This window comes from Nannobrachium achirus (assembly GCF_963921795.1).
Source record: "Nannobrachium achirus genome assembly, chromosome: 15".
In the NCBI taxonomy this organism is placed as follows: domain Eukaryota; kingdom Metazoa; phylum Chordata; class Actinopteri; order Myctophiformes; family Myctophidae; genus Nannobrachium; species Nannobrachium achirus.
In genome coordinates this window covers 30,083,359-30,100,454 of record NC_137822.1, presented here as the reverse complement: position 1 = coordinate 30,100,454, position 17,096 = coordinate 30,083,359, and the positions used below count along the sequence as shown (strand labels likewise).

Sequence of the window (17,096 nt, the reverse complement as noted above, 5' to 3'; positions counted from 1 at the left end):
GATACAGATATCTCCATATATGGGCATAAATGGACACAGGCAGACAGATGGTCAAAACAGGTCCTATGAAAACAGGTATAATGGGGTTTGCATTAAAGGGCGGGGCATTCATTCCCTATTTACATTGTTCCGAGTTGGCCAGGTCGCCGACTAGACAGCTTCTAGTAGATTAAAATACAAAACAAAATTGATATAAGGTTTAAATAAATTAATGTGCAAAATTCTATGAAACGTTTAAAACGTTGCATCAAGACAGGATAATGTAAACACAAGCAGCAGTATTAGAGTGGGTCTGGGTGTATTTACTGACAAACATAAATTGAGGCAGTAGGTCATCGTGTGCCTTGCGATTCTAACCCCAGTGCAGGGGTGGGCGATATGGGAAAATACAATATCACGATATTTTTGCCCGCTGGCCTAGTGGTCAAGGCGCATACCACATACAAGGCTATATGATGCCTGCTGGCGTCGCCGGTTCGATTCCCGATCCGGACGACCTTTGCCACATGTCGTTCCTCATCTTTCTCCCTTTTTCCTGTCAGCCTACTGTCCTATCAAATAAAGGCAAAAGCCCAAAAACAAATCTTAAAAAAAGAAGAAAAGGCATATCGTGGAGACGTGGTATCGTCTCAACGATATGTATCACCATATCGCCCACCCCTACCCCAGTGACTGTGATTTATCCTGCAGCTTCTTGTCTAAACGGTAGCCTAAATAAAGAATAAGTGAATAGTTTGTACTAGTTTTGAAGACACTTCCCTGTGGTTTCTGATAGTTCACCAAGAGCAACACAAAGGAGGGGAAAAAAATAAAAACAGTACAGTGGAAACTGGAAATACATAGCTCCAAAGTTCTACTTCAGCACAAGACACCATTGCCTTATGTGAAGAATTTAAACCAGCATATTCATTGGCTAGTTTTTTTGCCTGGCACATTTCACACATTCATTTTAGGATTAAGGAAGTACTTCTCTACTTCCAACAATTCCAGTCCTTGTCGTGGAAAGTCTGAAGAACTCGCTAACTTGCGTTAAATGGGTTTCCCACACAATTTTACTACCATTCAAAAATGTAATTTTTCCCCCAATCAGTAATCTCAAAGATTGTTTTGACATTTTGGCAAATGTGTGTACTGTCAAGTAAAATCAAGGTCAGTCAAGTACAGTCAGTCACAATCTGAATAAATCAAAAATCATATGACAATACAATACGATGAGAGTGGCTGGGCCAAATGACAGTTAACTAGGCCCTATCACCCTGTAAAAGTATGTATTATATTCACATTCACAGCCATGAAGAACCAAGTAACCCTATAAGAGAAGGCCTGCGTGAACAAATGCAGATTTATTTAGTCTAACAAGACATTGTATCTTCACTTGTGACTGCAGATCATCTTGGGATACAACACTAAGTTAACACATCACCAAATGCAGAAACAGAGTTTAGGGTTTGCTACCCGTTATAATAAATAAATAAATAGATAGATAAATTACATTTTTGTGTATGTTTAACTTTGCACAATTTATGCGCAATTGCCAACATTTTCAAGAACTCGACACAGTCATTCCCCTTCCAGTCCTATGCCCGGAACCCCAGTACAAACTAGTCAATATTTCGAAATGTATCCACAGAATTGTTTAGACGCTGTTCTTCTTTATCTTTACGTCACAATAACAGATGTACTTAAAGGCAGTGATGATGTCAGAGAGAGAAGTAACTGCGGGGAGAGTAGAGGATGTGGTGTTAACCTTCTGACAACAAAGAACTCACAAATAAAGAACCACTAAAACCACCGTGCGTCTTCTTCAGCAGTGATTTGTCTCTTATAGTTGCTCCCTAACAAATTCAATAAGCAACCGCAACGCTTTGAGTTTCAGCTCAGTAGATTTACTTTTGCCCACAAGGCGAGTTCCAACTAAGGAATGATAATGAACAAAAATTCAAGATGTCAAGAGTACTCTTCCCATGCATGTGGGACGAAAAGATTCTCCCCATCACGTGCTTTGTCCCCTCTGCGGCTGGCATGACCAGTTATCGTCGTTGTCGGGTGGAAACCTTGTATGTCCAAAACCTTCCTTTAATTTAGGGAAAAACTAAAAACAAACAAACAAAAAAAACATACATTTAAAACATGGAGATACAAGGTTTCTGCATGACAGTGACGAATTACTCCTGTGACCAACATAGGATTATTGAATGACTACTGGCTCAGTGACAGCACCTACTGGACAACAATCGGCACTACAACCACCGTCAGCAAAAACATCCTAGCAAGGATTTCTTAACCGAGATATTCTTCCAACCTCGAACAAAGGGTGACAGATGAGAGGTGAGTTGTTTTGTGTTCAGTTCAAAGTAAGAGTAAGTTGTTGAGTGTGGGGTTGTTGAGGGTTACAGCACATCGTATCTGAACAGTACTGTTCTGTACTATTCCTATACAAACTTCTAATAAAGTATTCCATCAATCACATACTGTACATTTCCAAAAGCCACTTCAAGCTATGGTGAGAATAACATGTTTTTGTTTCATTGATCAATCTGGCTTTTAGAGATCACAATTCTCTTAAGCTTTCAGTTTCCACTAGTAGTACACGTATACACCGTTTAAAATAATAACCACATGCATGAGGATCACACCCATCTGGTTTGATGTCAGATTTTCTTTTTCTCTTCCCAGATTTGTCCATCCAGAATTAAATCATTCTACTACACAACACATCAACTTTACACAATATCTAACTCCATGTGAGATACATGATTTCATTCTGATCTTTACCCTCCCTTTCGAAGTCAATATTATTTTGCAAAAGAAAAGCATCTGCCACTGAAATGTCAACGCCGGAGAAACAGCACGTACTGTAGATCAGCACTACTCTTCCGGTTCAATAGTATTCACAAAGATAATGCAGTAATTATAGTCTTTCTTCCCCTCAATATACCCACAGTATATATACACCAATATATTAATTGCAATAAATTAATACACTATTCAGGCATACACTATACACAGACTACTGTATTACGGTACCTTCCACTGCTTAAAATATCTTCAGAACAATAAATGCCCAAATGTTCTCATCTTATTTTAGCTTATTCCGTTACATTTTCACTCTTAATCAAGCTAGCTGGAGCCTGGGACACAACACATTTCAGTCTGGCATTAAAGCACCATCCCATCTCTTTTGTGACCCTCAACAAAATAACTAATTGGCCAAAAAACGATGGACACATTGACACAAAGGTTTACTAAGCGGATCAAGCTAGCTGATTTCTTCTTCTTTTTTCTCATTGCTGTAGGCTATCCTGTGCTCTCAACTGTTATTCTTGCCTGCTCACTTTGAATGTATTGTTAAAGACTGCAAGCTCAAGACTCATAGGGCAGACATATGATATAAGACATGCCCAGAGCGATGTGACGAGTGAGAGCAAAAGCTATTTCAATTCCACGTTGTGGAAAAAGTCACTGTACCTGCTAGAAATAGTCCACAAACCTCTCTTTCTTTTCCTCCAATGCAACACAACAACCATTATACCTGATGGGTAAAGTGCTTGTTGATATCTGTGATACTGTGTGATGACAAAGAGACCTAGGAAAGTAAAGGAGGAATTGTCTTCTACATTATAGTTGCCATTGAAACTGCTAAAAATAAAAATAAATAAAATAAAAAATCAACTCTCGTTGACCTACCAATCCGACACGTAACTTCGTACCAAATATGGTCAATAAGAATGTTGGTCAGGGCTAAATAATGTGGAACAGTGGAGAAAACATCAGTTCAATAGAAGGATGGGTGCGTGGGGGCACAACCCAGATCCTAAAGGAGTCGACTTCAAAATGGTAATTCCATGATAGATACAGATTGACATAAATTCTTAAGACATAAAGTATTCTTCCTGAAGCCTTGTGAAGACTGTGGATTGAGTGTTTCTCATCTTAAACAGAGCTCACCTTCCCTGAACAGGTGGGGCGGTAGAGAAGTCAGTCCACGGGTGGTGTCACATGAATGAGGTGTTGGGAGTTTAACACAGACGCTTAATTATATAAGAATTCCTAAACTACTCTAGTACTATGGTAGATAGTGAGTATTTAAGAATACTCACAAGTCTAATACAAACATGTATGTGTGTGTGTGTGGGGGGGGGGGGGGGGGGGCAGATTGATAGAGGTCAGTGACATGACAGAAGCTAGATATTAGGAGGTCACATTTGTATGATGTGATTTTATGTTATTTTTAACGATGCACCACATTTGAGGCCTGGGCTTATTTACATACTGTAAGCCTGATTTATTTACACGAAGATGGCATGAAAATGATCGGTATATCAATATTCTGTAATATTCTAATATAACATTCTGTTAGAATACCGACTAAATTCTGGAAGTTTAGGCCAAATAGCACAGCATGGAAAGGCAGTGTATTTAGCATTGAGGCAAAGTCTTCATGATCAAAAACACCTATATACAGCATCTTAACCTCTGTGACATCAATGACCCTTAAAGTGAAGAGAGATTGCAGTGGTTAAAGGGTGAGTGAGGGGTCAAAGGTCACGGGTGGGGTAGCTATGACAACCCTGGTGGTATCATAAGGACTCGGGTATGTGACTAGGGATGGGACGATACACGATATTATCGTTTATCGTGATAGAAAACACTCACGATAATCGTATCGCGGAGATTTAATTTATCGTGATATCGTCCTCCGTCATGCACTGGGATCAATTCACCTTTTATTTGCCGAGCTGCATATCTAGTTATACCCTCTATAATTGGTAAAAGGTATAATATACATACTTGATACAGTCTTTTTTCACTCTCTATCAAACGTCTTTGCCGAAAAATAGCCGATCTACAAGTTCACAATGCGTTGTGAGCTTGTAGATCTGCTATTTTTCTGCAAATGTTCCACCCCAGGATAATGGATTTTCGTGATAATATCGTACATCGTGATTTCTTTTGTCACAATAATCGTGATATGACATTTTCATATCTTATCGTCCCATCCCTATGTGTGACAGTGTCGGGGGAGCTCAGTCGGTAGAGCACTCGCCTCTTGACCACATTGGGTTCGATCCCGGGCACCACCAACTCAGCGAATGAGTAGCGTGGCTCGGGTGTGGCAAGTCGTGCGCTAAGTACCACCCTGTAGACAATATGCCTTCCGGTTGGTTCCTGCGTTTAACGGAAGTTACGTTAGGGTAATTCCAGGGAGGCTCACTTCCGGGGAAGCTCACACGGCGGAAGTTGAACGCTTTCTGCCTTATATTGTCACCAGGCTTTTCTCTTCGCAGATGAGTAAAGCCTGGCTACGCGAGGCTAGTTAAGTACTGGGAGCTTATGGTGGGTGTTGCCCTCCACCTCAGCAATCCATCTCCCAGGGGTCTAGCGCACTGCAAAACAGGGATAGACTCCCCCCGATACCGACAATAAGCCTCTCCAACCTCCTTACTTACTTACTTACGAGACAGGGCAGGGGTCAAGCCTGTGCAAAAAATGTTTGTGACTTTTCCATTAGCGCTTCATGAAATGTAGCAGATGCAGATTACATTTTTGCTGCTGTTGTGTTGGATTATATTTTCACCTGGCATTAAAGAGCCAATGTCACTCATTGAGAAGCTTCTCCAAATAGGTGAGTGTGTCGATCACAACATAAACGCGCATTTAGATCAATTTTATGTTATTGTTTTTTTTTTTATAATCCGATTGACCAGGACGCATAGGCTATTAATAACCAGGCGTAAGGGAGGTTTATAATACTTTTATACTAGTCTTGTCCACTTCTGCCACAGACATGACCCCTACCAGAAAGATTTGCCTAGCATAATAGTGTGCGTGTGTGTGTATGTTTGTGTTTTACAGGCTTTTAAACATCGATGGCCACCCCGTGCTTGGTAGAGATCACATCCCTCGTGCCCGTCAGGTACATGAGCACCGAACACAGGTGAGGCAGCGTGGCCGTGGTGCTGACGTACAGCCAGTAGGGGATGGGCGCCGTGTTGCCCAGCGGGCACACCCACAGGCCGTGGCGCACGCCGTCCCGCACGTGGTGCGTGGCCATGGCGATGAACAGCATCCACGGCAGGGAGCACCAGGCGTCCTTGAGGCGTCCGAGCCACATGAGGAAGCGGAGCGAGAGGCACAGGAGAGGGATGAGAGAGGAGCAGTGGAGGGGGGGTCGCTGGGGGAGAGATACAGCAGCCTGGGGGGAGAGAGAGAGAGAGAGAGAGAGAGGGAGAGAGAGAGAGAGAGAGAAAGAGAGATGGTGATGGTGAGGAAGACAGCAGGAAAGTTCAAGAACAGAGGAACCGAGAAATCAAGGCTTTTTCTCATCTTGACCTTACAATAGGAATTGTGTAACACCGAAAAGAGAGAACGGTTCACACTATTACACTTATCATTTAATTCATTATCATCTATTAAAGCGGCCTTCTTAAGACTTAAGTAACTCTTCTTTATCTGGTAATTTTCCTCAGGTCAAATGTGTTATAGGGATGATCAATAACTTTACTTAAGTGAACAAAAGCAATAGTGATTGATTTGTTAGATATAATATTGCTGTAATTTCATCAAGTGGTTTCACTGGAGCAATGCTCCTTTATTAGGGAAGATCTGTCTAATGCCTCATTCACACTACAGATATATAGTTGAACGTTTTGCTTGGTAATTCAATGTAATCTCAATGGAAACCAGCTTTAAAGATGCAGGAGATCCTGAGAACAAAGCTTTGAAAGCTTTAAAGCTGGTTTCCATTGAGATTACATTGAATTACCAAGCTAAACGTTCAACTATATATCTGTAGTGTGAATGAGGCATAAGAGCTTGTTAAAGAGCTCAGCTTTCAAGTAAACCAGATTCTGATCCAAGGTGAAAACTAAGTGAAAGTAAGCTGATGTGTGTGGGCTGCTGATACCTGTATTTGCTTTAGCTGCTGTTGGAAGTAAACTTCAGCAATTTAACATTTTGGAAGGCCATATAAAATATGTATTTGATGCCTGAAAGCCAGTCACAGTGCATTTGACATTTTGGTTGCAAAACATCTCAATAGCGAGGACAAGCAGCACTGGATGTGGTGAGCAGGTGTGTGCATTGTACAAACAAGTGCCTGTCCATTGGGTGGCGGACACAAAGCAAGAAAATCAGGTTAATGTTCATGAGAGTTGGCCTCTATCTTCAGCCGTGCCAGAAAAGAAAGTCCCTGTAGCAACAGAGGGACAGAAGGAAGGAGAGATCTAGTTCTTACCTTAAGTGACAGAGATCCAGCCATGTAGAAGTGGTCCAGGTCTATGAGAGAGGCCAGCAGCCCGGCCAACAGAATCTCATACAGGTCGCTCTTTTTTCTCAGTCCAATCACGATGGCCCACGACCACAGTCCAACCAATCCGTGCGTGGCGTTGTCCAGCAACGCCCTCAGCCACAGGTGATGCTGGATGACGGACAGCTGGAGGGCGTGGTCGGCCGCCACGCAGAACACGCCCAGGCCCGTGGACGCCAGCAGGGAGGCGGAGCTAAAAGTCTGCAGGAGGGCCTGAGCTTTCTCCGTTTCCACGGCGAGGCTGAGCGGCACGGGGACGGCATCTCCTCCAAAGCCCACCCCTAACAGAGGGGCGGAGGCGGCGGAGGAGTCGAGCTTGGAGTAGAACCCTTGCATGCTGACGGGTGGCTGGAGGGGCCAATCGTCACCGGCGTCCCGAGGGTCAGCAAGAGGCGGGTTGACTGGACGATTGGGGAGGGACGGAGAGAGAGAACAGGGTGAGGTGACCGGTTGGGGGGAAGAGAGATCATGGAGTTAGTGAGGGAGAGAGGCGGGTACAGTATGTAAGGTTAGGAGGGGGACAGAGAGAGAAGAGGATGAGGGTGAATCACATCACCCACGCACTCACCCCCACTCATGTCATTACCAGTAAGACGCCTAGGTCGCGCCATGTCTTGGCCATCTATATGGAGACCCCTGATACCCATAGATATTCACAGATATGGGCTTAATATTGATGATATCAGAGATCTCCATATATGGGCATGAAGGGATTTGGTTCCCCTGGCATCACAGGGATCTCAATATCTCCATATATGGGCATTTGGTTCCCCTAGAATCACAGGGATCTATCATTTCCATATATGGGCATAAAAGGGATTTGGTTCCCCTGACATCACAAAGATGTCAGAGTGTGATGTCAGAGCGTGAGAGTCAGCGTGATGTCAGAGCGGCAAACCCATAGACCATAAAAAAACGTACACGGACGGACGGACGGACAGACAGACAGACAGACAGACAGACAGACACGGACATGATGTGCCGTTTCTCATAGTAAATTGGGACCTTCGGTCGCAATTAATTTCAGTTGAATCTACACTGATTTTGGACATCATTAAGCTATTGTACCATAAAGGTATGCAGTCAACATAATATGTATGCACTGCAACTACACTACATTGTGGTGCATTGTCAGCTTGTGGTTCTGCTATTTTTGGCGAGCAACACAACACCATCATGATGACTCTGTATAAATTAAGCTTATTGTAGTGTCACAATCTTCTCAGAAAATATTCAAATATTATATGAGGACACACAATTGGCTGCTTTTGCTTGATTGTGTATGAAACTCAAGCATACATGCATACATAGTACACATGTCCTTGTCTAGTGTATCCAAATAAAGACAGTGGCTATGTAGTGCAGTCCCCGTTTAAATGAAAAAGTGGGTGAAAAGGCCTATAGGGGTAATGTGATGCAACTCTCCAGAGACACTGACTCAAGAAGATCCTCAATGTCAGAGGAGGCATGGCTTTGCTTCGCTTACAGCTTAAGGGTATTCGACGTTTTCAGGCCAAGGACCCCTTAGCTGAGAGAGAGATGAAGCAGGGACCCCCCCCCCCCCCCCACAACTTTTTCATAGATTCCATATAGTTTCATTGTTTGACAGCACAATCGTCAAGTGTATTTTAGATTCATGTCAATTTGTGTTTTCATGATATTTAACCGCTTGAACTGTGAATATTTAATAGACTTGACCTTTACTTTCACTCATCTTGGTCTGCTCTTTTTCCCCTCTACACAAAACCTCTTTGCCGAAAATAGCTGATCTACAAGCGGGAGAGGCGCAGCGCGAGGCGTTGTGAGCTTGTAGATCTGCTATTTTTGGCTAAAGTTCTCAGAATATGGACGTTAGGGTTCAAGTGGTAAATATAAAAAAGGAGAAAAAGGTTTCTATCACAGATAGATTTGGAGGTCCCCCTGTAGTAACTCTGAGGACCCCTTAGGGGTCCCGGACCCCCTGTTGAAGACCCTTGGCTTGCAGGCATAATGAACTCATTCTGAAACAGAGACATTGTTGTCTTCAGCCCCACAAGGAATAATATTGATGTGGGTCGATTTCACTCTTGCAACCGAGAAAGAATAGAGCAAATGTAAACCTAGCTGAACTCCTTATGAGCCAATGTAGCCGCAAGCAACTCTTAGATCCTATTTTTAATAACTGGAATCTAGAGTTGCAATACCCTTGGCAGCCCAACAGAAAAGTCCTGAAAAAAATCTGGTTAACTGTATAAACCATGTTTAACTTACCAACAGCTGCAGCTGTAAGGAAAGTTTGAATATCTCTTTCTATCTGCAACGTTTGTGTTTCATAAAAATCCACTATAGACATGTTATAAGCTACTTTATGTCAATAAATGCCGTGCAGGTGACTATTTTTCGAAGTGTTGGAGTTTGGAGGCGCTCGTTGGAAATCACTCAGCTGTCCTTTTCCACCTGTTTAGAAATTGCACATAATGCAGGAGGACGTTATTGAAAACAAGCACTTCCAAACAAACAAAACAATTAAAATAATCACCTGCACTTGCATTTTGTCAAGGTTAACTTCACATATTTTTTTGTTTTGTTTTTTTGGCCAGTGGTTCTCAACCAGTGGTCCTTAAGGGGGTTTCAGGTGGTCCCCAGCCAAATGTAACCAAATGGACCCTCATATAGATCTTTAATTCTTGAGAGTGTAAAATGAAACCAAATGGACCCATTTAAGTTATTGTTAAAGATCTGCATACTTAATTTACAAGAAAGTCTACACAATTAGAGAATGTAGAAGAATGTTATTTTGGTCAACATCTGTCTCTCCTGTGGTACCATCATGTATACAGCAAGGAATTGTGGACAAAATCTTATCCAACGATTTAAGACATTATTCTAAATGTTGGGGTCTGAGAGGCTAAGCCTAAATGTCATCAAATGGTGGTCCGTGGCTCAAATGCTGAATAAATAATGGACCTGGTATGAAAAAGGCTGAAAACCACTTATGTATCGTTATATCATGAGCGCTAGCCCCTGCACACGCAATGAAGAGGTGAGGGATGCTTTGTGTAGGCGGAGTGTAGCTGTCATGTTTAGCATCGCTTCTTTAACCCTCCTCCTTCAATCTCCTCCGTTAATTCTACCAAGAAACAACATTTCAATTCAAAGGAGCTTATTTATTGGCATTAGAAAACATATGTTTACATTGCCAAAGCAAGTGTCAAAATATAATAAAAACGGTTGAAATGGGGAACAACATACAGTTGGAGGGGCTACGGCATTGTGTAAACAGAGCAATCACATTGTGTCGTTACATACATAATAATATAGTAGTAAATATAGTAATAACACGTGACTGTTTGCTTGTAACGAAAGAAAACATTTCATTTGGTCACCGGGTATTTTCATCATTGTTCAAATGGTTGGTGCGTTAATAATCGCTACAGTAGCTACTCACCCCATTGTACAGTGAAGTCTCCTTCCTTATGGACAAGGAACTGCGATAATAACTATTAATACAGTATCTGGCTTAAAGTCCTGTTCGCAATTTGGTGTTAGGGGAGTTTCTCACCTGAACTGAGTCAGTGGGTCCCTAGACATGAAAAATCACAGAGGTGCTCGTCCGCCATAGTGCCAGGAATGGCGCAATGGCCACATCAAATATGGCTGCCATCGGCTATGATGAAAATCCAACTTTTCTGTTTCTGGGTGTATATGCACATGTAATACCTCTATTTGGACTAATTGTGGTGTGGGGAATTCATTTCTGATATTGTTTTGACCGTTTTGGGCGATTTAGACCTCAAAAGGTCATGGTCAAGGTCATTTTGCTATTCCCAAGACCGTGGGCCATAACTTGGCCATTGTTAGGAGTAAAAACAGGTGCAGTAGGTCTAAATCAACTAATGCTGACATGTATAATTCATTTCTGACATTGTTTTGACCATTAAGGATCATCTTGTCTTTGAAATATCAATGTCAATGCCATTTTCTAAAAACGATTTTGTTCATTACTTGCACTTTTATAGTATTTTGTGTAAGTTTGTTACTATTTTGTAGTAAGTTTGTTTTGTTTATAACAAAAGACATACTGGTGGGAAATACAACAAGTAAACATCCACATTTAACTTTAAAGGGGGGTTTTAATGGGTGTTTAAATGAGCAAATAACACTATTTACGAATAAAAGTGACAAATAAAATCACACAACAAAAGCACACACAAAATTAAATAACAATTTCCCTCAAAGTGCACCATATTGGGATTGTGTGCATCCAAGTTAGTATGATGTGTTTTTACAGGATGTATTCAGCAAGGCAGCCATATCCTCGAGAGTCGAAGTGTTCCTTGCATCCGTCCATGTTCCATTGGTTCTAGTCTTTCCTCAGGTTCCTTGGCTGTTGCAAGCGGGTGGCAAGACATGCACTAGAAAGGTGCCTTGTTGGTCTCAGGCAGCAGTTGTACTTCTCTGCTACCAATGCTGTCTTGTTCTGTCAAGGTCTTTGCCTCTCCAAAGTTTGTTAGATATTGTATTCGGTCAGAAGCCATAGCTGCATGCTTAGTCCCCACCTGGCCCATGCAGTCATCTCCAGTTTCCAAGGCATATGTCCCCTGATCACTAGTGGTGCTCCAAGATGAGAGACTGCTTGATGCTGTAGAAGCATGTGCCGCTGCACACCTAGTGCCATACTGCTACCAGATCTACTTAATCCCCAGTGCTTGGAAGTATCACTACGACAACTCTCTGGGGTCCACTCATAATCCTGGCGACCCATTATTTCCTCCATTAGGTTAGGGTTATGGGTAGGTTTAGTTATAATAGGGCCAGTTGACTCCACATGTACCAGCAGCTTGGTGACAGCCTCCTCAATCTAGTTCAATCTTTGGGATCTCTTCACCTCCAGCCCCTTTTGCAGGGAGCCACTCATCATCATCAGAGATAACAGAGTCGATAGACGCACCCATCCCTCATCAACTTTACAAATTCTGGGTGTCTGAGGAGAACAAACAGCTCTCCAGCTGTGTGTTCGGAATATGGTGTCCATTCAAGCTTGTGGCGATGTAGGTAGAACGGCTGCCTTGGAATCTGAAGGTTCCAGGGTCGATTTATGTCTCCTCCTGCTTATTTGTCGAAGTGTCCTTAAGCAAGACACTGAACCCCTAACTGCTCCCGATGAGCACCTTGCATGGTTTCTTGGTGTGAATGTATGTGTGAATGTGTGTGTTAATGGGTGAATGTGAAATACATTGTACAGCGCTTTGGAGAAGAGCGCTATATACTGTAAATGCAGTCCATTTACCATTATCAGCTCTGTTGTCTCTGTTGATGATGTCGCTAGTGGAGAAGAGATCCCAGACATCTTGAATAGGATTGAGGAGGCTGACACCTGGTGCATGTACAGCCTCCATTATAACTAAGCCTATCCCTAACCTTCACTAACCTAATGGTCAGAATAATGGGATGTCGGAACAATGAGCGGACCTCAGAGAGTTGTTGTCTCCTTCACATTACTGCTATCCCTGCAAGCAAGCCAGGGGTGGGCCTCTGCAGGCTATGTGTGGGCAGTGAGGGCAATGCCAGCCCGCACTTAACCTGCACAGGCCCATAGTGGGATTGCCTAAATGAGGCCCACAGCTGTTGACTCATCATGGGCTAACCATGGGCGTACTGTGGGCAGCCTGTACGTGTGAAAAGAGCGGCAAATGATGTGGGCTGCCCACACAAAAACTGCATTGGGCCCAAAGGTAGAACTATGCTATGGGCCTAAACGAGCGTACTGAGGGCAGCCCTCAAAATTTGCCGCTCTTTTCATGTATTTATTTATTGTTCCCGCCTTTTCATTCACTACCACCATGACTACCACTGGACAGCAGCTAATGACAGGAGGAGATGAACCAGTGATTTGGACATGACTGCTATTTAATGGTGAAATGGTACAGTAAGGACCAGCTTTTCACATTAATATAAGATAATAGCCAATAAGATAAAGCATTTTCTGTTCTTTCATTTCTCTTAGCATTGTTCACACAAACCACAAAGGGTGGATATTGGCATTAGCTAACTTAGCTAACTCAACTTGTTAACTTTGGCCATAGCTGGCCAGCTGTTAACACCAAGTTATTATTGTAAACTTTGTGAGCTTGTAGATCTGCTATTTTCAGGTACCAAATACATTGTGCAATGGAGCATAAATACATATCTAGCTAAATTAGCAATTTATAAAACTGTGTAAATTATATGTGAATTATTTCTTAGTAGCTATAGTTTGGTTTGTGTCAAAACTAGTGAGAAATGGCTAACAATTTGTGCACACTCACACACCATCATAATGTTGCCCTAAATATTTTTCTGTTCCTTACTTATTTTCCTAAAGTTGGATGAGTTTGTCAAAGATAACCATATAGCCTACATGGAATCTGACTGAGTGGGTCATGTCTTTTGAAAGTATGTACTGTAATATGAATTTTACTACACATGACTGTTGTTGGTATTTATCTCATATTAGATAACCACATTATCCCTTTGAAACAGGCAGCCTTTAAAAACAGCTTGTAAAAACAGTTTGTGTCTCTGTTAAAACAATATTTTGCAGAGCAACGGATTGACACAGAGTGCTTCTTTCTCCTGGAATGGAGAACGCATTCTTCATACTGTATGAAGCCACGGCTGAAATTTCAACGACACCTGCTTGAGGTACACCAGAGTAGGTCTAAAGAGACAAAATGTGTTATGTGTGTTTCAAAATGTAGTTATTAGTTAAGGTATTTGGGGATAAAGGATTTTTTTCTTTTTTTCCTTAAAAACTGAGAATTGCTCCTTTCATTGCATATCAGGAAACTGGGGCCTGTAGTTAACTTCTGGTCTAAATTGTGACATGCATTTTAAACCCCACTTTGAACTGGGGACCCCAACAAAATAATCACATTTGAATTGATGACCCCCTAAAAATATTATATTTGAATTGGGGACCCCCAAACCCTGACAAGCACATGGACTGTTTGATTCGGTTCCATTGGTAAAATTGTGAAAGTGGCAGATCTACAAGCTCAGAAGTTCAACCGCAAACTGGTGTTGTGAGCTTGTAGATCCCCTGGGGGTCCTGACCCACACATTTAGAACTATACTATACTGTATAGTAAGTGTATGCAGTGTTTTGTGTAATTTTTTCTTTTTTTTTCTCCTTTATTTTTTATCATTTAAACAATGTAGCTCTGACCCTGGTGCTAATAAATTTCTTTTCATACTTTTATACTTTTCTATTATTCTAGCCCCACACCAGAGCCTACTATTTTGCTGCAGCCCATACCAGCACCAGAAGACTCACCACAACCAGTATTGCCTACAGACCAGCAAAAAGCTTTGGTGGAAGATGGAGCAACATTCGTAAGTTCACTTTGTCTGTGCGAGCAGCTTTGCAGCCTTGCTTCATTGACCGTAGGGAGGGGAGGGTGGTCTAGTCTACATTTTGAAATTAATGTTATGTAGTTTTAATTTATTTTGCCTTCTCTTTTTTATTAAAAAAATATCTGTTAGATCTTCAGCAAAATATATAATGGGAAATGTTTGTTTTGTGGTCTTCAGAAGAAGCTCTCCTGATCAATCTCTATATCAATGGTCCATATACTGTATGCCCACCTGATGGAGGAGCGCTTTGGAGAGAAGTGAGTATTCTCAATCAAGATTAAGCCATTTTTTAAATATATATATAGCCTGATTTAGCCAGACTATATACTCATGCCGCTAACTAACTGCAGTATATATCCCCACCTTGTTTTAACATGGGTGGATTGTCTAGCTGAGCTAGACTAACTACTATACACTATATCCTATAAAATGCACAAAGCAAATTATGAACACACATTGTCAACTTGGTGTTGCTGCCTGTTGTGTAACGTGTGTGTGTTCCTTTCTGCTTATTTCCTTTACTTTAAGATGAATGGTTCACCCCGGGGAGGAGTCATACATAAACCAGCATCAGGGCATCTGGAGGAGCACCTCCACAATGTCTGGAAAAGGTGCCGACAGCGCTAGGGCAGGCAGTTGAATTCACCACAAGAGGGAAGAGACCCTAGTCATCCTGCCAGGTACAGCAAGATCAAGGTGTCAATACAATGTAGTATATTCAACTCACTTGCATTTCGAAGTGGATGACTGTATGCTCTTTGCAACAAAGAACTCTACATTGTAAACTCGGATGTCTTCATCTACCACTATTTTCTAAGTGAGAATGTATTATTTTCTCTGCTCATCACAGAATCAGATGTAACTGCAGAGCAAGTCCTGCAAATGTCAGAGTGGCTGAAAAACAACATAAGTCCGGCCGATACATTTTGCAGACCTCCATTTATAGGGTACAGTGGATACGAGAAAATGGGACAAAGCCAATCCAAGCCATAGTTGAAGAGTTCCTGCGTCACAGTTCCAAGGACACGGCATGGTGAGCTTTTGAATTAAATTGATTATTGTTTGTTCCTTAGGGCATGGTCAACCAAAGTTTAATTCTACCTGTGGATTCTGTGAAAGCTTTTCAATGGGAATGAAGTATAAAAATGTTAGCACAATGTCACACACACACACACACACACACACACACACACACACACACACACACACACACACACACACACACACACACACATATGCAGATAATCTAATAATTATGTTTTTATATATTTCCAGATGAATACAGCCACGAGAAAGGACAAGCCTGGGTAATGTTTGTGAGCAGTACAAGAAGAAACATCCTGGAAAATTGACTCATGGCTCAAGTCACAAGGTGGGCTGGTGGTATAGGGGACTTACCGTTGACGGCTGACTGGAGGTTGGTTGTTTTGTTGTTGTTGTTTATAGTTTGTTTAAAAAAACTATTTGTTAAAAATGTGTGTGTTTTTGTTTGAAATCAATCACACAATCTTAATATTCTGGGTCCTTCGTTCCACAATCCACCCCACCCAGATCAACACTTGACAATAAGCTGCAAAGTTAGTCTGTGCTATTGTGGACACTTCTGCTTAGTAGTCAGTTCCTGACATTTTATTTTCTCTTTTTTTTCTTCTTTTTTATTACCCACAGTTGCATGTAGTGCTGAGGTCTGGGTATAAGGAGTAGTTATAAGGGATTTAATTAAGAGATGAATGTAAATAATGTTATCCTAATCCCTGAATACTCAACAAAGTAAAAGTACAAAAGTATTGGTATCAACATTTACTTAAAGTACCAGAAGTAGAAAGTACTCATTATGCTGGATGTCCCATTTCACAAGTTTTCAAATGTATAAGATCTTGAAAATTGCAGATCTATTAGCTCACTATGAGTCACATCACAGGCTTGTAGAGCTCTTTTTTCAAATGGCCGAAATGTATAGGCTGAGGTGGTCAATGTATGTTTTTTATAATAATCAATTTTCAATTTAAAATGATTGTAGTGGAATAAAAGTATAATGTCTGCCTTTTAAGATATAGTGAAGTAAAAGTATTGAAAATTGGAAACCCCAATGTTCTACTGAATGTATGTTGTGTTGTTTTATATTTGTTTTGTATTTAATAAATACATTGATTTTAATCCCTTTGACTATTGTTATTTATTGTTTATACATTTTAGATGAATAATAGTTATTTTTTTTTTCCTAAAGTGAACTTAAGTTTCAGTAGTTGAAATGGTTTAAACATAATTATTGCTACAATAGAAGAAATAGACTACAAAACCATTGTGGGCATAGTCAGGGCCTAGTTAGGGCAGTAAATAGGGCTTCCTGAGGGCCAAGTGAGGGCTGCCTATTCAGGGCCCCCAAGTGGGCCTATGCCGGCCCAGTGTAGGC

At 41.5% G+C, this 17,096-nt stretch overlaps 1 protein-coding gene across 1 annotated transcript; it reads right to left on the bottom strand.

Annotated features, from left to right (window-relative positions):
- Window positions 1–5,737: 5,737 nt before the first annotated feature.
- On the bottom strand, window positions 5,738–10,758 carry tmem267 (transmembrane protein 267). The gene is made up of 3 exons (XM_080742951.1): window positions 10,737–10,758; window positions 7,238–7,710; window positions 5,738–6,196 (listed from the first exon to the last, which is right to left on the bottom strand). The coding sequence occupies exons 2-3, from the start codon at window positions 7,643–7,645 to the stop codon at window positions 5,861–5,863; spliced, it is 744 nt and encodes a 247-aa protein (XP_080599077.1). The 5' UTR covers window positions 7,646–7,710; window positions 10,737–10,758; the 3' UTR covers window positions 5,738–5,860.
- Between the last annotated feature and the right edge of the window lie 6,338 nt (window positions 10,759–17,096).